This window comes from Moschus berezovskii, chromosome 3 (genome assembly GCF_049115385.1).
Source record: "Moschus berezovskii isolate FMDL1 chromosome 3, NW_MosBer_1.0, whole genome shotgun sequence".
Classification (NCBI taxonomy): Eukaryota; Metazoa; Chordata; class Mammalia; order Artiodactyla; family Moschidae; genus Moschus; species Moschus berezovskii.
In genome coordinates, this window is record NC_142462.1 from 115,293,113 (window position 1) to 115,315,545 (window position 22,433).

General features: G+C 43.2%; 1 protein-coding gene across 1 annotated transcript in view; it reads left to right on the forward strand.

Annotated features, from left to right (window-relative positions):
* LOC148778406 (putative maltase-glucoamylase 2) overlaps positions 1–22,433 on the forward strand; it is a 93,072-nt gene that overhangs the window by 50,833 nt on the left and 19,806 nt on the right. Inside the window, exons 24-36 of the mRNA XM_088831910.1 lie at positions 1,614–1,769; positions 3,041–3,322; positions 5,756–5,910; positions 6,957–7,125; positions 7,655–7,751; positions 8,212–8,324; positions 8,781–8,906; positions 12,180–12,308; positions 13,962–14,069; positions 17,289–17,351; positions 18,169–18,303; positions 20,076–20,160; positions 21,667–21,805. Of these exons, the coding sequence (XP_088688036.1) occupies positions 1,614–1,769; positions 3,041–3,322; positions 5,756–5,910; positions 6,957–7,125; positions 7,655–7,751; positions 8,212–8,324; positions 8,781–8,906; positions 12,180–12,308; positions 13,962–14,069; positions 17,289–17,351; positions 18,169–18,303; positions 20,076–20,160; positions 21,667–21,805 (1,757 nt within the window). The remainder of the gene's footprint in view (positions 1–1,613; positions 1,770–3,040; positions 3,323–5,755; positions 5,911–6,956; positions 7,126–7,654; positions 7,752–8,211; positions 8,325–8,780; positions 8,907–12,179; positions 12,309–13,961; positions 14,070–17,288; positions 17,352–18,168; positions 18,304–20,075; positions 20,161–21,666; positions 21,806–22,433) is intronic.

The following is a 22,433-nucleotide window of genomic DNA, read 5'->3' on the forward strand; positions in this document are numbered from 1 at the left end:
CAGAAAATGAGAATTTAATCAAACACAAGGAGTTTTTATTCTTTTTGTTCTTATGCTTCTGTTCTTATGGAATGTTCTTATGGAATGCTTCCCTTACATGATAATCTTTGAAAGAGAAAAGTCCCAATCATTAGTTAATATTTCAAGCACCGGGAAATTCACTGTTCCTTACGGCAGACCTCTTTTTAATTTTAATTTTAGCTTTTAAAACTTCTTTTGGCTGCACAGTGTAGCATGCATGATCTTAGTTCCCTGATGGGGGATCGAACCTTTGCCCCCTGCATTGGGAGTACGGAATCTAACCACTGGACCACCAGGGAACTCCCTGCCCCCTTCCACTTTGACAACACATGTAGAAAAGGACAAGAGCTTGCTTTTTAGAATTAGGCAGAATAGGGTTCTAATCCTAGCTCTGCTGAGCCCTAGCTGTGAGATCTTGAGCAAAACAGTAAACCTTTCTGAACCTCAGTGTTCTGATTTGTAAAACTGAGACAGTTGTATTATATCGAATATATTATATTATATATTATATATATTATTATATATAATATATGTTATATATAGTACTGACTATAATCAGTTCAGTTCAGTTCAGTCACTCAGTAGTGTCCGACCCTTTGCAACCCCATGAATTGCAGCAGGCCAGGCCTCCCTGTCCATCACCAACTCCTGGAGTTCACTCAACCTCATGTCCATCGGGTCGGTGATGCCATCCAGCCTTCTCATCCTCTGTCGTCCCCTTCTCCTCCTGCCCCCAATCCCTCCCAGCATCAGAGTCTTTTCCAATGAGTCAACTCTTCGCATGTGGTGGCAAAAGTGTTGGAGTTTCAGCTTTAGCATCAGTCCTTCCAATGAACACCCAGGACAGATTTCCTTTAGAATGGACTGGTTGGATCTCCTTACATTCCAAAGGGCTCTCAAGAATCTTCTCCAACACCACAGTTCAAAAGCATCAATTCTTCGGTGCTCAGCTTTCTTCACAGTCCAACTTTCACATCCATACATGACCATTGGAAAAACCATAGCCTTGACTAGACAGACCTTTGTTGGCAAAGTAATGTCTCTGCTTTTTAATATGCTATCTAGGTTGGTTATATCCTTCCAAGGAGTAAGCGTCTTTTAATTTCATGGCTGCAATCACCATCTGCAGTGATATATATAGTCAAATATATAATTATTCATAGCGTAGGATTGTTTTACAGGACACATAGAGATAATGCATATGAAGTGGTTATCACAGTGCTTGACAGACTCAGTAAAGTTTAGCTCTCGTTATTACCGCCATTGTTAGTAAAATGTCTGAGCACTGTACCCAGGAGGCAATGAATCTGAAATGCCCGCCCTGCCTGTGATCTGTGTTCCTTAACATGACTGAAGCTCTTTCAATTCAATATCCCACATTGGCTCCATGAGATCAGAAAGGTCTGGAGGGAGTCAGATTCATTTTCCTGACAGAGAGGTCCAAAGACCCGGAGGAAAAATAGAGGATTACGAATTTCCCACATCAAAGCGGTGTTTGTGGGCTGGTTTGTGCTGGTCCCATCAGAGAAGGACGTTATCCAGGCAGCGGCACCTCATCTTGTGTGTCATTATGACCCTTTCTCTTTCCTCAGGTGGTGAACATCACTGACCTCGAGGGACTGGTACTGGGACAAGAATTCTCCATTCAGTGGGATCTTCCGGTCAGCGACCTGCAGAAGTTCAACTGCTTTCCTGAGCAGCCCGCTGTCTCCGAGGAGAGTTGCAGGGAGCGGGGGTGCCTTTGGGAGGTAAGGACCAGGAGCAGATTGTCCCAGTGAGCAGGAAGCTGTAAAAAGTGTCCTACGGGTAATTGGGCGCCCAGGAAACACTTTCCAAATGTTGACATATTAAACTGTAATCATCTTCAGGAAGCAAATGATGCTATGGCAGCTGATGAGGTGTTTTTATCAGTTGCATGTGATAGGCGATCAGTGTTTCATTCAGAGATCTGAATAAGGATCAACTCACTGACTCTTTCCTACAATCACAGCATTTCAAATCCCACTTTGTTCTGAACATGGCTGTAATGCAGTGTGAATGCACTGAGTATTTTAAGTGATTTTTCCCCCCATCTATTGGAGAGTCAAGCAGAAAGATAAGGTAATGCTGTTTCTCTCCCTTTGAGAAATAGAGAGCATGAAGGCCAGAGAAAATCAGTGATTTCCTCGAGATCACAATAAGGGACAGTAAGGATATGGGGAACAGAGCCCTACCTTAGGACTCAGTCTCCAGATAGGTCTCCTGCTGGCCCTTCACCGTTAGATGAGGCCAGTGTGTGTGTGTGTGTGTGTGTTTTCTTTATTTTTTATTTTGTGTTTATTTGGTTGTACCGCGTCTTAGTTGTGGCATGTGGGATCGGTTTCTCTGACCAGGGATCGAACCCAGGCCCCCTGCATTGGGCACTTGGAGTCTTAGCCACTGGACTACCAAGGAAGCCCCTGTGTATGTTTAAATGGATGTATTCATTTGCTAGGGCTGTCATAGCCAAGTACAACAAACTGGGTGATTTAGAACAACAGACATTTATTATCTCAGTGTCTGGGAGCTGGAAGTCTGATATCAAACTGTCTACAGAGCTGGTGCTTTCTAGGGGCCAAGAGGGAAAGTCTGTTTCATGTCCCTTTCCTGGGTTCTGGTGGTTTGCTGGCAATCTGCAGTGTTCCTTGGTTTGTACAAACATCACCCTGACCTCTTCATCTTCACAGGATGTTCTCCCCAGGTGCATGTCTGTGTCTCAGTTTCCCCTTTTACTAAGGACGCTAGTCATATTGGCTAGCTCCGTCCCAATGACCTCGTTTAACTTGATCACCTGCAAAGATGCTATTTCCAAACAAGGCACCAGGTACCTTATTCACAGGTACCAGGGGTTAGGACTTACCATCTCTTTGGGGAATATAGTTCAACTCATAGCAGTGTACATAGGGTAAGAGACTGAGTCTGGTTTAACCACCTTCTTCTGTAATTAGAGTCTCAAAGCGTGATGTCAGGGGCTGACCTTGAAGTCCTCCTCTTGTTCCAGCCTACGACTGTACCCGGGGTGCCCACCTGTTTCTACGACACCATCCCTAATTATGCTGCCAGCAATATTCAGTACCTGCCTACGGGCATCACCGTAGACCTCACCCACCTGACAGCCTCGGAAGATGCACAAGCTATGGTGCCACCACCGTCATCACGGGACAAGCTACCCCCACCTGCAGCCGCAGTGAAGGCCGCCTCTGCCTCTGACACTCTCTCTGCAACCATCGGCTTTCTCCGCCTGAGCGTGATCTACCACACAGAAAACGTGCTGCAGTTCAAGGTAATCCTGTGTCTCCACGGTTGGGATTCTTAGCTGACAGCTCCATGCAGTTGGAAGACATTGAAACATCTTTAATCCAAATCCCTCATTTTACAAGTGGGGCTGCTGAGGCCCCAAGAGGTGAAGATCAGAAAGTTAGGAGAGAGTTGGGGTGGGATGTAAACTTAGATCACTGGGGGTGGTAATTTCTTATAACAGTGAGTACTCTAAGTCATGAACATCCTCAAAGAGTCCTTCCTTAGCCCTGAGAAAAGTGTGTCTGCTGTGTGGTAAGTCAAATAAATGGCAACAACCCACTTCTGACATCAGAGTTATTTCTCTAGCTGTGCTTCTTAAGTTGTGGCACCTGCACCTGTATCAGAATCACCTGCAGATCTTGTTAAAAGATGGCTGGCCTGACCCCCCAGAGTTTCCAACCTGAGAATCTGCACTGCTAGCAAGTTTCCAGGTGGTGCTGATGCTGTAAGCTAAGAGGCCACTCTTGGAGTGAACTCAGCTCAGTTCAGTCGCTCAGTCGTGTCCAACTCTTTGCGACCCCATGAATCACAGCACACCAGGCCTCCCTGTCCATCACCAACTCCCGGAGTTCACTCAAACTCATGTCCATTGAGTCGGTGATGCCATCCAGCCATCTCACTCTCTGTTGTCCCCATCTCCTCCTGCCCCTAATCCCTCCCAGAATCAGAGTCTTTCCCAGGGAGTCAACTCTTCGCATGAGTTGGCCAAAGTATTGGAGTTTCAGCTTTAGCGTCAGTCCTTCCAATGAACACCCAAGACTGATCTCCTTTAGGATGGACTGGTTGGAGTCTCAATTTAGACAGCACATTCAAGTGCTTCTTGGCCACATGTGGTGGGTACCTCCTTGGACAGGTCAGTTCTAGACGTTGCTTTTCACACTTTAGTATTTGATGAGTCACCTCAGAGATCTTACAAAAATGAAGAGCCAGATTCAGAAAGTCTGGGGTGAGGCTGAGATTCTGTGGTCTTAACAAGTTCCCCGGTGATCCTGTTTAACATTGCGAAACATTGTGAAAGCTGCTTGACAAACACAATATTAAGCAAAGCTTTAGAAAAACTTGTCTGAAAAAGGAGGGAAGGGAATAGGGCACAAGAGAATAACAAAACCTGAGGACAGACATACACTGATAAGATCCAAATGGGTCCAAAATGGCAGACAAGTCAATTTCCACTAGACTTTGAGCCTCAACATAGGATCCTTGTAAAACATCAGCAAGTTAAATGACACTTCCACAGGCACCGTGACAATTCTGAGGCTGTCTATAAAGGGCTGGAAAGTGGGCGGTGGCTCAATTCTTGGAAATCCCTGCCCATTCCCTGAAATAGTTGGAATAATCCTCCTACTAGCCTATGAAATTACCCCGCCCATAAAAGCTAACCATGCCATATTTTGAGGTGGTTCTTGTCTTCTGAGGTGGCCCACATTCTGTCTGTGAAGTGTGTTTTTCTCTAAATAAATCCACTTCTTACCTATCAAGAAAAGAGACTTGTCTGAGTGTAAAAAGTTGGCTAATAATATGATAAGGAAGAGGATGCTTGCTCATCCTGGCGATACTCCAGGGCCTCCAACAACACTCTTCCCTTCTCTCATTTTTCCCACACATTTTTCTCTCATTTTCCTACCTGTCAGGTAGATAGGAACAAGCAGTGGGTACAAGAGAGCCATCTTAGGGATGGAAAAACTGTGCAACATCTGGAAGTTCCACCAGTAAGACCTCAGTGTCCATACGTAAATTCAGTTCTCTAATTTCTAACATATACTCACATGCTCACACATAAGGTACTGTATACACATGCTTGTTCCCAAACCACACCCTCATAAACACACACACACACACATTCTGTCCATGAGATTCTATACCCTTATATCACAAATTTTTTAGAAGTGCCCTTGCTGGCTTTGAATAGGTCATACTGAGGCATTTTTGGAGTTCAGGCTCCTTATTGGTCACAGTAGGTGTGTAGGCCTCACACCTGTTTGTTTCAGGATATTTGATGCCTCCTGATATGAGTCCTGGGTGTTCACTGGAAGGACTGATGCTGAAGCTGAAGCTCCAATACTTTGGCCACCTCATGCGAGGAGCTGACTCACTGGAAAAGACTCTGATGCTGGGAGGGCCTGGGGGCAGGAGGAGAAGGGGACGACAGAGGATGAGATGGCTGGATGGCATCACCGACTCGATGAACATGAGTTTGAGTGAACTCCGGGAGTTGGTGATGGACAGGGAGGCCTGGTGTGCTGCGATTCATGGGGTCGAAAAGAGTCGGACACGACTGAGCGACTGAACTGAACTGAACTGATGTGATTCAGACCAGCCAGAAAATATGGAAACTGAATTGTATTTGATATAAGCTGGCACAAGGAATTGTAGGCCTGGGATTCCATGAAGAAGCTTCCTTCTCTCTTCTTGGCAGATCTATGACCCCACTAATAAAAGGTACGAGGTTCCAGTGCCTCTGAATACCCCTTCATCTCCAGTGGGCTCCCCTGAAAACCGTCTGTATGATGTCAAGATTCAGAACAATCCTTTTGGGATCCAGATTAGAAGAAAAAGCTCCAGCACTGTGATGTAAGCACTCTTTATTTGGTTCTAATTAGAGTGGTTCTAGATCTAATTATAGTGGCTCTCGTGAATGCAAGTGAAATATTAATTTTAGAGACTCTTTGTCAATATGTTCAATGAAGAATATATCTATTGTCCCGGCTTCAATAAGGATTTTATTTTCCGTTAGTCCTTAACAAGAAAAATGAATCAACCAAAGGTTTACAAAAGCTAATTAAGTGGTGCTTGTTTTTAGAGAAAGGAAAATGTATGTTCTATTCTTTGTTCCTGTTAAGTAGGACAGGAAACTCTATTTAATAAGTATGACATAACCCATGATAGAAATCAGTTCTATACACCCTCATTAAGAAACAATAACAGAAGAGTCAGGAGAGAAGGACAAAGGTTACTGAGGAGGGCAAAATGGCTTCTTACAGTCTTTGCTTCTGTTGACACTCGAGACTCAAAGCCTCTTCACAGTGTTAAGCATGAAAGGAGTTGTCATCTCATCCCTTGTCCTGCTGCTGAGTGGAATGGAGTGAAGGTCTGGATTTTGCCTGGGGCTGAGGTTCCCCATCCACGTAGAAACTGTGACCTGGGTGTGCACATGTGCTTTCAGCTCTCTCTGACTGTATGTCTGACTTTCTGTCTGTTCCCCTCTTTGGTGAGAAGTTCTTTGGCCAATCCAGAAAAGCATTCTAAGAGTATCACATTTTCTACAGAAAAATGTGCTTCTATCTTATCCATTCATTCATGCATTTATTCAAGCTGATATGTTGGGAAAGGAGAAGTAGAAATACAGAGATGAGGGTGATGTGGTCCTTGTCGTCCAGGAACCCAGGACCCAGTAAAGGAATTCTCAGCCTTGCAAAAGACAGATAACAAATAAACATGCCAGCACAGAAACTTGGCAGTGAATTATGGCCATTGTTATGACCTGGGTCTTCTTACAGTATTTGAACATGGATCCAGATATTCAGCCACTCAGGAGGCTTTGGAATTGATCCCCATGGAGCCCATGTTTGTGCTGGCCTGTGCCCAGCTCTGAACCAAGGTCTGCTCTTGTGTTGCAGTTGGGACTCTCAGCTCCCTGGCTTCACCTTCAGGGACATGTTCCTTTCCATCTCCACACGCCTCCCCTCTCAGTACCTCTATGGCTTTGGGGAAACTGAGCACACAACTTTCAGAAGAAACATAAGTTGGCACACGTGGGGAATGTTTGCCCGAGATGAGCCACCGGCGGTAAGCACAGACTAAGATCATCAATATTTTTACTCTGTATAAATTTAGTCCCTGTATATTCTGCTCTCAGATGAAATACACCATATTTAAGGTTTTCCTTCCTTTCTGTCCCTAAACTGCCTATTTATATATATTTCCTGTGGACTATGGATTTTATTTCATAAACTTTTATTTAATATGTTCTACATGTCAGGCACACATAGAATGAGACAGTGTCTTAAGACACTGTCTTTTTCTCCAGATGCTTATAAACTAGTAAAAGAGAGAAAGGCAGAAACAATGGTAATGCAGTGTAACCAGTGCCACAATAGATTTGTATAGTAATAAACAAGGAAGGCAGAGGAGGAGAGGGCACTTAGGTTTTCACTTGGGATGGAAGGAAGGGTCAAGGAAGTCTTCACAAGAGACATGACATTGTATTGAATCTTCAATAGTGCACAGGAGTTTGCTGTTTGGATTATGATGTGAAAATGATTTCTTGGATTTTCTCTTCTTGATTATCCACCTGCTCTTCCCACAACTCTCCTAGTATAAGAAGAACTCCTATGGTGTCCACCCCTACTATATGGCACTGGAGGAGGATGGCAGTGCCCATGGAGTGCTCCTGCTGAACAGCAATGCCATGGGTAAGACAGATGCACAAGCCCTGTGTACCACCAGAAACATCTGTGACCACTTTTGGCGATCTGGAATATCAACAGAAATAAGGAAAGTCGAGGGCAAGGGAAATGAGACGGATAAACTCCCCTACCCTTCATTCGTTTATTCAAGTTTTACTAAGAGCAGCAGGCCAGGTATAAGGGGAACAGTTTTCACTCAACACTGTGCCTACCTTGTATGGCCTTATTTTACTGTACGCTTTAGCTCGTTTTCACCAAGTGATGTAAGATGTTGAGACTGAGATTATGTGTGATGTACCCAAATATCCCTCTCTGATTCCACTGCATGGGAAACGGCTTATTAGAGGAGGTGGGCATTGAAATAAGAACGTAAGAAAGTGAAAATAGCAAAATTTAGGGCAGATTCCCTGACTGGCTGATTTATAGTTCCAGGGATACTCCTCACCTTCTTTTTTCTTTTTTACAGATGTGACATTCCAGCCTACTCCTGCCCTGACATACCGCACCACAGGAGGCATTTTGGACTTTTATATGGTTTTGGGGCCAACCCCTGAGCTTGTAACTCAGCAATACACTGAGGTTGGAAGTTATTCTACCCATCAATTTATCATCCAATGTTTGCTGGGTATTGCCATGTTCTTAGCACTGAGAAAGGCCATTCCCCCCACCTTAAGACCCTTAGATGTCCCTACTACATTACTGCTGTCTTTTCTGAAAGTCAGGATTTAGTGTTTAGGGGCTCTACAGGCATATTGATATCCCATACTTCTCTTAAGTATTTGCCTTTCTGAGAATTTCAAATCAGTGATAATCACTGAGTTCTCAGGTTTCCTAGAGTGATACTGTTTATAGAGAGACTTTCTATCATTCTGCATGTCTATGGTTAATCCATATTTATTTGACTTTCTTATTTTTCTTGTGAGGCCTCTTAGATAAGATAGCTTCATAAAAGAGCTCAAGTTGCTTCAAGTATAAGCCAATCATCTTTTCTTCCCAAAGAAATTTACTTGAGTCTGTTTTTCTTTTTTATTTTAGTTGATTGGTCGGCCAGCAATGATTCCCTATTGGGCCTTGGGATTCCAGCTGAGTCGCTGTGGATACCAGAATGCTTATGAAATCTCCAGTTTGTATAATGCAATGATGGCTGCTCAGATTCCCTATGTATGATACCCTCATTCAGTCTGTTGTTTAATTAGTGGTGGGAAATTGTTGCTAAGAATAGGTTGGAAAATCTTCATAGAAATTCATTCAAGTAGTGATGACTACTTTAGCATGAAGAAAATGTAGCTGTGGAGCTAGAAAACATAAACCTCTTAAATTTATTTCAGGCAGCCCTTTAAAATCAGACCCTTAGTTGTCCCTACCACATTATTGCTGTCTTTTCTGAAAGTCAGGATTTAGTGTTTAGGGGCTCTAGTAAAGTCATGCTCAAAATTCTCCAAGCCAGGCTTCAGCAGTATGTAAACCGTGAACTCCCAGATGTTCAAGCAGGTTTTAGAAAAGGCAGAGGCACCAGAGATCAAATTGCCAACATCTGCTGCATCATGGAGAAAGCAAGAGAGTTCCAGAAGAGCATCTATTTCTGCTTCATTGACTATGCCAAAGTCTTTGACTGTGTGGATCACAATAAACTGTGGAACATTCTGAAAGAGATGGGAATCCCAGACCACCTGACCTGCCTCTTGAGAAACCTGTATGCAGGTCAGGAAGCAACAGTTAGAACTGGACATGGAACAACAGACTGGTTCCAAATAGGAAAAGGTGTACGTCAAGGTTGTATATTGTCACCTTGCTTATTTAACTTATATACAGAGTACATCATGAGGAACGCTGGGCTGGAAGAAGCACAAGCTGGAATCAAGATTGCTGGGAGAAATATCAATAACCTCAGATATGCAGATGACACTACCCTTATGGCAGAAAGTGAAGAGGAACTCAAAAGCCTCTTGATGAAAGTGAAAGAGGAGAGTGAAAAGGTTGGCTTGAAGCTCAACATTCAGAAAACATAGATCATGGCATCTGGTCCCATCACTTCATGGGAAATAGATGGAAAAACAGTGGAAACAGTGTCAGACTTTATTTTTTTGGGCTCCAAAATCACTGTGGATGCTGATTGCAGCCATGAAATTAAAAGACGCTTGCTCCTTGGAAGGAAAGTTATGACCAACCTTGATAGTATATTAAAAAGCAGAGACATTACTTTGCCAACCAAGGTCCGTCTAGTCAAAGCAATGGATGGTCCGTGGTCATGTATGGATGTGAGAGTTGGACTGTGAAGAAAGCTGATCGCCGAAGAATCGATGCTTTTGAACTGTGGTGTTGGAGAAGACTCTTGAGAGTCCCTTATACTGCAAGGAGATCCAACCAGTCCATTCTAAAGGAGATCAATCCTGGGTGTTCATTGGAGGGACTGGTGCTAAAGCTGAAACTCCAATACCTCATGCGACGAGTTGACTCACTGGAAAAGACTCTGATGCTGGGAAAGGTTGAGGGCGGGAGGAGAAGGGGACGACAGAGAATGAGATGGCTGGATGGCATCACCGACTCTGTGGACATGAGTTTGAGTGAACTCCGGGAGTTGGTGATGGACAGGGAGGCCTGGCGTGCTGTGATTCATGAGGTCGCGGAGAGTCGGACACGACTGAGCGACTGAACTGAACTGAACTGAACTGAACAGTCATATTGATATCCCATACTTCTCTTAACTATTTTATGCAAACTCAGAGTTGCATAAATCCTTCAGCACTTTGAGGGATGCTTAGGGAATACTGTTCCTGCCTCTTGCCAGGAATATCCTGCAGTAGCCATGGCTGGGCTTTGAGGTATGACTTTTGGGACCTGAAAATCATCTCAAGATTATAACCATTTTAGGAAATTGTACTATGGCTATTCTCAGAGAGAGTAGATATAAAAGGACAATATGAATGGAACCAGTTAATACTAAGCCTTCACTTTTTCTTAAACACACACATACACATAAGCATATCCTACAACAACAATCACCCCCGTTTTGCTCCTGGGTTCCCAACCCACCTATCTAGGTGTGTGTGCTCAGTCGCTCAGTCGTGGATAAAGCCCTAGAAGTGCAGTCATTTGCTGTCAACAGGCAGAATTCCATAAATGGCATGCTCTTTATCTTCTTTTAATGATCAGTTTCTCATCACGCAGTTGTTTTGCTCTCAATTCACCTCCTGAGGTTTTGGAGGACAATTAATGATTGGCAGCTGAGAATAAAATAAAGCATTATAATATTCTCATCAAAGATAATTTGAAACATTCATGCAGGCTTAATTTTTCTTTTTATAGACATCTATTCTAGATACTTATTAAACATAAATTAGAAAAGATGGGAAAATTAAAAGATTAAAAAAATCCATGAATTTACCTCACAGAGACAATTAATGTTAATAATGTGTTGATTCATTCTTTCCGAGTTTTGGCTTATGAACAAATCTCTCCTCCCTTGAGCAAGTTTTACTTAAAGTCTTAAGGCAATACAGGTGGTTATCACTTTCATATTAAAAAGAATCATCATCTCCCCACCAGGAACTGAATATTAACCACTTGATGTCATTATCCAACAATCAAGGATTAAGTGAATTTCATGTGCCAAAACCTGAGTTGGTGCTTTATAGAGAAGAGAGAGAAGGCAATGGCACCCCACTCCAGTACTCTTGCCTGGAAAATCCCATGGACAGAGGAGCCTGGTAGGCTGCAGTCCATGGGGTCGCTAAGAGTTGGACATGACTGAGTGACTTCACTTTGACTTTTCACTTTCGTGCATTGGAGAAGGAAATAGCAACCCACTCCAGTGTTCTTGCCTGGAGAATCCCAGGGACAGAAGAGCCTGTTGGGCTGCCATCTATGGGGTCTCACAGAGTCGGACACGACTGACGTGACTTAGCAGCAGCAGCAGAAAAGAGAGAAGACAAGGTTCTCACTCCAAGACTCATCCAGTCAAATGAGAGTGGCAGAAATAAATACATTCTAGAAAACTAGAAAATAACGTAGTTCTAAATATGAATAAATTCAGTCAGGTTTACTGGAGGGGAGGGGGGAAAGACACAGATATGTTTCTCAGGCAAGTATGGCTTTCTACCCTTGAACATTCACCCAGCATTTTGTTTAATAGGCTCACTGAGTTTGAGATCTGAAGAATGGAAAAGACATAAATTGAGGGAAGGAGAGGGAGGAAATACAGTTGGAGGAGCAGAACAAGAAAGAATGGGGACCGGTGAGCTGGATGTAGGGATCAGAAAGCAATTTCAATCAGCAGAATTGAAAAGTCAGTCTAGGAGAGTAACAGAGAAGGAGTTCAGGGAGGCCTGGTCTGGAGTCTGCAGGCAGCAGGGCCAGAGCCTGGCCAAGCAGTTTGTGTCACCTGAGGAGCTCCTGCCACAGGGGCCCAAGTATCCTGCTTGCTTCCTTCTACAGGATGTCCAGCACGTTGACATCGACTACATGGATCGGAAGCTGGACTTCACCCTCAGCCCCAGCTTTCAAAATCTTGGCCTCCTGATTGAGCAAATGAAGAAAAATGGCACGAGATTTGTTCTCGTTCTGGTAGGTATTTAGAAAGATTAGATCCTGTTTTCTGCTTCTGTGTTCAAAACTAGTACCATTGAGGGAAACTGGATGAAAAATACAGAAGACCTCCCTGAACATTTTTTGTAACTTCTTATGAATCTATAATTTTTTTTAAAAAGTATCAAAAAGCAAATAAACAAAGGAAGAACGAATGAAAATGGCTTTTAAAAGATGATGGATTGCAATATTTCGTTTTCATAACTGTGTTATTGGGAGGTAATTTATTATTACATTCTTTTGGTAGAGTTAGAAAACTGAAATACTAGTTAATAGCCAAAAATACAATAGAGTGTGTAACACTAGATATAGCCTCCAAAAGAAAAAAAAAAACAGTAAAGAAGAGAGAAAGTGTGTCTCACTGTTTCAGGCTATGCCTCGGAGAAAATAGCTGTATCTTAATCTCATTTTTTCCTTAGGGGTTCAAAAACCTCTTAAGTTAGCATTACCAGTACTCAACAATGGTGAGGTTTAAGGGACTTATTTCTTCTTAATTAAATTCACAAACAACTGATTTAAGATCCAGAATATCAGTTTATTATTTCATATTGGGGGCTTACCAGGTGGTACAGTGATTAAGAAACTACTAACGCAGGAGACAAGAGGCAATGATTCCATCCCCGGATCAGGAAGATCCCCTGGAAGAGGAAATGGCAACTCACTCCAGTATTCTTGCCTGGGAAATCCCATGGGCAGAAGGAGCCTGGCAGACTACAGTCCATGGGGTCACAAAGAGTTGGGCTTGGCTGAGTGACTGAGCACACATTTTACTTTGGAAGCTGTATCTTGTCAAACACAGAAGTGGTTACCTACAAATGATCCTTCCTTCTAGCTTCCAGAAATTACAGCATTATTTTCTGACTTTTGTTCATTCATTCATTCAAGTATTGACTAAACACTGGGTCTTTGAAAATCACTCTTCTAAAAAATGTATTTGTAATCTAAGAGAATAAGATGTCCTTTTTCTTACAGAGATTTTATTCTTTTGGGGGGAGACCCCCAATAAATAAACATTAAAAAAAGATAGTTTCAGATAGGTAGTGACAATTCCTATGACAGCTGTGAAATATGATGCTATTTAGAGAGCAGCTGGGGTAAGTATGGGATAGACTGAACAGGGAAGGGAACTTGAGATAGACAAGTTGGGTCACAGAACAATAGAAAGGAATTTCATGTTCTTAAGGACTATTGCCATTACATTGTGGAAACACAATCAGTTAGACTTCTCCACTTGACAGTAATGTTTTATTAACCTGGAATAAATAATCTCCAGGAACTGTTTTCAAACATTAGCATACTTTTTTTCCTCAAGAATGTTATAGAGAGGGACTTCCCTAGTGGTCCAGTTGTTAAGACTCCACACTTCAACTCAGGGGGTGTGGGTTTGATCCCTGGCCAGGGAACTAAGATCCCACATGCCACACGCTGCAGCCAAAAAAATAAAAGAATAATGTTATAGAGAAACATCAATATAGTTTTTAGCTCTCAATTATCCATGGGATGATGTGTGTGGTGTGTTGTATTTCTTCCTCACCATTTCTTTCTGTACTGTGAATTGTTAAAAATTGTTAGAGAGGAGATTTCTTGGCGATGTTTTTCTCATGTTTGATGTTTTAAACCCTTTTACTGCAGGACCCAGCCATTTCTGGCAATGAGACCCAGTATCTCACATTCACCAGAGGGAAGGAAAGTGATGTGTTCATCAAATGGCCAGACAACAGCGATATTGTCTGGGGAAAGGTAAGATTTCAGATAAGGTGCCTGTAATTAATCAGTATCATAACTGATTAAAAGAGATGCAATAACTCTTGGCAAAATATATTGGATAATTTATAAATAATGAATGAGTAGAAATCTGTCTGATACTGATTAGCTCAATAAACATTAATAAGGCTAAGGTTTCAGGTCTAATCTTCTAAAATATCAGTGAACCTTGTTTTATTATCTGGAAGTACTCCAATGACCCACCCCTTATATATGCCAACTTGTCATTTAACGAAGATAAAGAATCCCTTTGAAAAGGACTTTGAAATCTGTCTCTCAGTCACCCACTCTCATCTTTGACCCAGGATGCTTAATCAGTATCTAAATAAATCACTGAATGCTATGAATTAATCTCCTTCTTTATCTCCTTTCATTCCCTTTTGTGGCCTCAATCCTCATACTCATTGTTCGATTCTTAGCAACAAGACTTTAAGTGGACTTCCTGACTCTGGATGACAGTAGCTCTTAGCCAGGGTTGCTCTGTAAATATCCCATGCTGCTTCATCTTGTTGCCAAAACCTTGGCTCCCTGTCTACCAAAGCTGAATAGAAATAGAGTCAACATTTGGAGGAAATAGAAAAGAGTAGCTTTATTATTTTTACCAGGCAAAAGGGAAAAACAGCGGACCAGTGACTCAGTAATTGTGTCCTGCCCTCTTAGGAATAGGGAGAGGTTTTATATCCTCTTGAATGTCTTGCTTTTTTTTTTTTTCCTGCTGCAAAGTTTTGAAATGGCCACAGCTGGCATCAGGCAACTCAGCAGCCAAGTCTGGTGTCCCTGAAGTTATCAGCCCAGGACCTTCTTTCTGAAATGGAGAATGCTACAGGGAGTGTAGGAGGAGAAGAATGCCAAGTGTAGAGTATAATCTATATGGAGTCAGAGAGTAATTAGCTTTGTGAAGGACAAGTCCAGCTACAAGTGTGTTAGTTCCGTTCAATCAGTCGTATCCTACTCTTTGCAACCCCAGGGACTGCAGCACACCAGGCCTCTCTGTCCATCACCAACTCTAGGGGTTTACTCAAACGCATGTCCACCGAGTCGATGATGTCATCCAACCATCTCATCCTCTGTCATCCCCTTCTCCTCCTGCTTTCAATCTTTCCCAGCGTCAGGGTCTTTTCCAGTGAGTCAGTTCTTCGCATCAGGTGGCCGAAGTACTGGCATTTCAGCTTCAGCATCAGTCCTTCTAATGAATATTCAGGACTGATTTTCTTTAGGATGGACTGGTTGGATCTCCTTGTTGTCCAAGGGACTCTCAAGAGTTTTCTCCAACACCACAGTTCAAAAGCATCAGTTCTTCAGCGCTCAGCTTTCTTTGTAGTCCAACTCTCACATCCATACATGACTACTGGAAAATCCACAGCTTTGACTAGACAGACCTTTGTTGGCAAAGTAATGTCTCTGCTTTTTAATAATGCTGTCTAGGTTGGTCATAACTTTTCTTCCAAGGAGTAAGCGTCTTTTAATTTCATGGCTGCAATCACCATCTGCAGTGATTTTGCAGCCCCCCAAAGTAAAGTCTGTCGCTGTTTTCATTGTTTCCCCATCTATTTGTCATGAAGTGATGGGACTATATGCCATGATCTTAGTTTTCTGAATGTTGAGTTTTAAGCCAACTTTTTCACTCTCCTCTTTTGCTTTCATCATGAGGCTCTTTAGTTCTTCTTCACTTTCTGCCATAAGGGTAGTGTCATCTGCATATCTGAGGTTACTGATATTTCTTCCAGCAATCTTGATTCCAGCTTGTGCTTCTTCTAGCCCAGTGTTTCTCATGATGTGCTCTGCATAGAAGTTAAATAAGCAGGGTGACCATATACAACCTTGACGTACTCCTTTTCCTATTTGGAACCAGTCTGTTTTTCCACGTCCAGTTCTAACTATTGCTTCCTGACCTGTGTACAGGTTTCTCAAGGGTCTGTTTGGCTGGTATGTGCCAAAGGCTGTTCACTTGTTTCTGTTTTGCTGCAACACTCTTGCTCTGGGTTAATGCCCTGTTCAAGTGCCTTTGAATGTTTTCTTCCCAACTTACCCAAATAACACCTACACTTCAAGGCCAACTTAAATATACACTCTTAGGAAGCATTCAAAGACTAGCTTTGTTCTCCCTTTTCTATATTGCAACTCTCAGAGTGTAACATACAACCTGGTGCTTATGTTTCATCTGTGAACTTGGAGAAAACAAGGACTGTTTCTTACTTATGGCTCAGCAGATACAGATTATAGAAGTGAGCCTGGCATATAGTAAATGTTCAGTATTTGTGGAATGAATGAATCAATCAATGTATATATTTGAAAAGTGAAAGTGAAGTCACTCAGTCATGTCTGACTCTTTGTGACCCCATGGACTAGAGCCTATCAGGTTCCTCCATTCATGGGATATTTCAGGCAAGAATACTGGAGTGAGTTGCCATTTCCTTCTCCAGGAGATTTTCCCAACCCAGGGATTGAACCGGGGTCTCCCGCATTATAGACAGACGCTTTACTGTTGAGCCACCAAGGAAGTCCAAAATGTATATAGTTAATGTCCTTCTAATTATAGATTAAATTGGTTGATACTATGAGTCGGACACAACTGAGCAACTTCACTTTCACTTTCATACATTGGAGAAGGAAATGACAACCCACTCCAGTGTTCTTGCCTGGAGAATCCCAGGGATGGGGGAGCCTGGTGGGCTGCCGTCTCTGGGATTGCACAGAGTCGGACACGACTGAAGTGACTTAGCAGCAGCAGCAGCATGAATTTTTTAATGCTGTGTATACTTGGGGTCCCTAGTAAGTTGTGGTACTGCTTAAAAGCTTTGAGGCTAAGTGTATGGGTTGTGAACAGAAATCAATCTTATTCCTTTAGAGTCATACTTAATATGTATTGTTTTGGGGAAATTTGTTACAAGTCTGTGATAGGCAGATCAGCGAAAAAAATCATCATTTGCAAAGTGATTGGACAGAGGATATGCTTAGAAGGAATTTAGTTAATAACATTCAAAAGTAAAATTTTGAAAACTGATGGAATGAATCAAGAGATCCCAACTATATTCACCTAACAAACTTTCATATATTCAGACTTTGCAATTTAATTAATGGCAAATATCCCCCGGAATTGTATGGAGATGCATGTCATTAGAGTCTAACATGTGAAACATCTCATGGTTTGTGTGCAATGACTTTTAACGGTTTTAACTTTTCTTTTTTTTCTAGGTTTGGCCAGATCTGCCCAACGTGAATGTGAATGGGTCCCTTGATCACGAAACTCAGGTTAAGGTACAATAACAAACAGATTGTTTTCTACATGGTTCTAAACATCTGGATACTTATGAGTTTTACCTGATGTTTGGTTAAGTAGCTCTGAGTTGAGTGTACTTGTCAATGGGTAATTTTCTGGAAGCAAAATTTTCCCCCAATGGAAAACCCAACAGGTAGCTAAACTGGAATTGTATAGAAGGAAATCATGTATGAAATACCTTTACCTGTGCACCTTCAATGGGTTGTATTTTGTTTGAACTTAATATTGCTTGAAAAATAATGAAGGAAAGTCTGGAATCTTTTCACTGGAGAGGTTATGAACAGACTGGGTTTTAATGAATCGTCTACATATAGAAGAAAGTGCTGGCCAGTTGAAAGGAGCAATGACCTTGACCCAGCACTTGATGCCACGTCAGTCTTGGGCATCCAGCATCCCATCCACACTGCAGCTCACATTTCCCTGCATGACTGATCTCCTTGATTTGGCCAGTGGGGAAGAAGCACTTGTGCTCTGAAGTTTGACTGTTTAGACACTGATGGTTAATTTTCCTGTTTATATGATGACATGCTTAGTCATAAAGTAAATCCCATGTTTAAAGTGGGACTTAAAGACTAGCTAACCTTCTAGGAAAAGAGAGGATGGAGTCACCTTCCCTGGTGTGTGTGTGTCCGCAGTAAACTCTGTGTAGCTGCAGCCACTGACCTGAGGTTAGGGCACACACCGAGTGGGCAAAGCCTTGCACAAATACCTGCTTGTCTCCTCTTCCCGGTCCTCGCGCACCCCACTTCCCAGATAGGCTGAGACCCCACATAAGAGCATGTGTCGTCCTTACAGCTGTACAAAGCCCACGTTGCTTTTCCTGACTTCTTGCGGAACAGCACGGCTGCCTGGTGGAAGAGGGAAATAGAAGAGCTCTACAGAAACCCTCGAGAGCCAGAGAAGAGCTTGAAGTTTGACGGACTGTGGATTGTAAGTCATCTTTCATGCCTTTCTTTGAAAACATTAGCAGTCAAAACACAGGGAGATAACTTGGAACCTACTAAAGCAGCAAGCTAGGGCTGGAGGAGTGGACGAGAGGGATGCTGTTATAGAGCTGAGGTGCTGGGACCACCAGGAAGAGCGGAGGGAATTGTACGTCTGCCCAGGGACATACTGCCTGGTGGAGGCTGGAGTCCCTGAAGGCAATGAGCCACCGCTCAAGATGCTGCCTGAAAAAGAAAGAGGGACACATACCTGACTTCTCTTAGCTCCCACCCTCTAACCTCTCGCCAGTGCTTTCCATTGGCCAGACCTACACAGAGGCCAGTGCTAAAGGAGCCCAAGAGCCCATCCTGTGATATAGGGCAGGGTCAAGATTGGGCAAGGCATGGATCAGAGGCAACTGGTATTCATCACAGGACAGGGAAAACTCCAGCTTCAAAGATCCATTCCGATGCTTGCTATGGTTGTTGCTTGGGCTTAAGAGCAGGGCTTCCTGAGATGTCTCTGGGACACACGTTCAAAGGCTCCTCTATTGGTATTTTTCTAGGAGTGGCAAGCATGTCAGTGCCCCAGTTTCCTCCTCTGCTGCGCAGTGGTCTGAGCTCCCGAGCATATTCCAGGTCAGCTCTGAAGAGCTTCTCCAGTCTGGGCCAGGCTGAAAGAAGCTTGCCATTGGTCCAGAGACAAACCTCTCAGCCCACTGGCGGCCCTGGGGCTTCCCTGGCCACCATCAGGATAGGCAGACCCAGAGCAGGCACACAAAAGGACACAGATTAACCCAAACTGTGAAGAGATGGGGGAAGCCCTGAGGAACACAGATCCCAACAGCTCTGTGGTGTTTGTTCCACTGCGAGAAAGGTGTAGCTGAAGAACTCCAGAAGCCAAGAGTCCTCCCAAACAGCTTGCCTTTGCATTTTAGTATGTCCTACTTAAGATCACCAGGGGCTTCCCTGGTGGCTCAGACAGGAAAAGTGTCTGCCTGCAGTGTGGAGACCTGGGTTCAATGCCTGGGTCAGGAAGATCCCCTGGAGAAGGAAATGGCAACCCACTCCAGTACTCTTGCCTGGAAAACCATGGATGGAGGAGCCTGGTGGGCTACAGTCCATGGGGTTGTAAAGAGTTGGACACAATTGAGCGACTTCACTTTCACTTAAGATCACCTAATATACCATATTTTAAGTTTTCCATTGATAATGTAGGCTGCGAATAGTCACCTCAGGAACTGCTATTTCGTGCATTTAAGTAACAGATCCCTGCAAGTATTATTTGATTTCTAGATTTGTTTCTGCATTACCTACAACTTTTTAGGACCGTATCTACTGTAGAAAATTAGAGATTTCTCCTGGCTTTAGGTCTATGCTGATGTCAGAATCAATAGTCTAAACTATTGATAATGAGGAGATTATGATAACCATTAGCCACGGGTAAAAAGTGAGTCATCCACACATAGAAAAGATGGGTTTGTGTGGGGAGGTGAATCAAAAGGAGATTTACTTAGGTCATGATTCCAGCCTAATTTCAGTATTTTGTCACCTTAAGCCAATCCTCACAAGTCTAAAAATGCCAAGTAAACTAGAGGTTTAACAGTCTTCTTAAACCAAAATGATTTCTTAGAATCCTTTTGGGTTGAGATTACACAGAGTCCGTGATGCAACCAGCTGGTGTGAATTTGACCTCATCTCTGTGAGGTCAATGTCATCTACAGGAAGGTCCATGCTGCCTCTGACCCACAGAATTTTTTTTTTGTTATCTCATTGCAGAACATGAATGAACCATTGAACTTTGTGAATGGATCTGTCAGGGGCTGCAGCAATGAAATTCTTAATAATCCACCCTATGTGCCATGTATGTAAAATGATGTCTTCACCAAATTACTTCTCTGCTCAAAAGCCTTGCAAATTTTCCTGTTATTGTCAAAGTGAAGCCTAATTTTGGCAATAAAACACTTTTAAATCTGACTGCTGCTGCTGCTGCTAAGTCACTTCAGTCGTGTCCGACTCTGTGTGACGCCATAGACGGAAGCCCACCAGGCTCCCCCGTCCCTGGGATTCTCCAGGCAAGAACACTGGAGTGGGTTGCCATTTCCTTCTCCAATGTGTGAAAGTGGAAAGTGAAAAGTGAAAGTGAAGTCGCTCAGTCGTGTCCGACCCTTAGCGACCCCACAGACTGCAGCCTACCAGGCTCCTCCATCCATGGGATTTTCTAGGCAATAGTACTGGAGTGGCTTGCCATTGCCTTCTCCGTTTAAATCTGACATAAAATCCCAAATAGAATAACTTTGAATAAGTGCAAATAAACGACTAATCAAGCATAGAAATAATAGCATGATGTGGGATGAAAGAAACCAAGCAATGATGTGCATCTGATTATAGTGATGAATATAAACTGATAACTGAAACTCCAAATCACCCCTATACACCACACACACCGTACATACATACCACACACTACACTGCATACACACCATGCACTCACACAAACAGACATGTCACACACCACACACATCACACACACTGCAGCATACTATACATACGCCACAAAGACACACATATACACATACCACACACACACATACCCTACATACACACTTCACTCTTTTATTAGATGATGGAAATCTGGTTCTGTCACTCCTTCTGCCGGTGTTCACAGAACCTACATGAAAGATATTCCTTGTTTGTCCCGTGGTAAAAACAGAAACAGAATATCAATGGACCTTGGGTTTAAAGGTGTCTTAGGAGTCGAACACCTTACAAGTTGAATTCTTTCCTTACCTTGAACTCGTTCCTTACTTGAACGCTTGCCTAGGGAAGGAAGTGACTCACTTCATTGAGAGCACTGTCCCAGTAATTCATGGGCTCCACATTTCCTGAATTGTGGGTCACTGCTAGGCTTCCTATTGCTCACTAGCTCCTTCCTCCCTTCCTTTCTGCCTTTTTCTCCTTCTTGCCTTAATTTAATATCTGGGTGTCAGATAAGTGATGACAAATCAGAAAGCTTTAGCCGTATTAGTGCAGTGATGAAAGAGGACCTGTTCCCTTGAGAACATTACCATCTAGTGGAAGAGACGATCATAACCACACAGGGGTTTATGGTATCCTAACTGGGCTATGGCAGCCCCCGTAACTATTGGAGTTGGAGCAAACAGAAGGGTGCCCTTCCTGGCTCCATACCCTGTTCTTTCCTTTCATTAATTAAGCAGTCACAGGTCCCTGATAACAAAAAATTCTTAAAATTGGAGCTGTTATTGGTAATAAGGGTGTTGCCTGAAGTCGAGAAATGCTAAGATGATGGGCATTTCTGGTGAATGTGCAAATCAGGTTTTGTAAGGATTAACTCTGCATTTCCTCCCAGACTTGGAGTCCCGGGACCAGGGCCTGAGCAGCAAGACCCTGTGCATGGAGAGCCAGCAGGTGCTGCCCGATGGCTCACCGGTGCGCCACTACGACGTGCACAACCTTTATGGCTGGGCCCAGACCAGACCCACATACGAGTGAGTGTGCTTTTGTCATTGGCCAGCAGGACAATTTTCATTTCTTCCCATGACTGTAAATGTCTAGAGTTCTGACATGATCAGGGACAAAGTTCTTTGCATCACAGGCATCTACCCTTATTCTATGTGTGTGTGCTAAGTCACTTCACTCATGTCTGACTCTGTGCAACCTTATGAACTTTAGCCCTCCAGGCTCCTCTGTCCATGGGCATTCTCCAGGCAAGAAGACTGGAGTGGGTTGCCATGTCCCCCTCCAGGGGATCTTGCCGACCCAGGGATTGAACCTGCGTCTTCTGTGACTCCTGAACTGCAGGAGGATTCTTTACCGCTGAGCCACTGGGGATATCCCTGCCTTATTTCTTGCCTTCATTACCTCTCACTGGGAGGTGTGTGTGTGTGTGTGTGTGCACATGTGCATGCATGCCCATGCATCCCTGTGCATTTTTGGACTTATTTTAGCATGAAATACTGGCAGTAACCTAAATGGATTAGTTTCCACTAGATCTAGCTTCTTTTCCTAATGTCACTTACTGAATACTTTATCTCTGCCTATTGATGTGATGCTTTTTCTAGCAAGTATTTGGATTACATATATTTAGATTACAAATACTTAGATTACACCAGCATC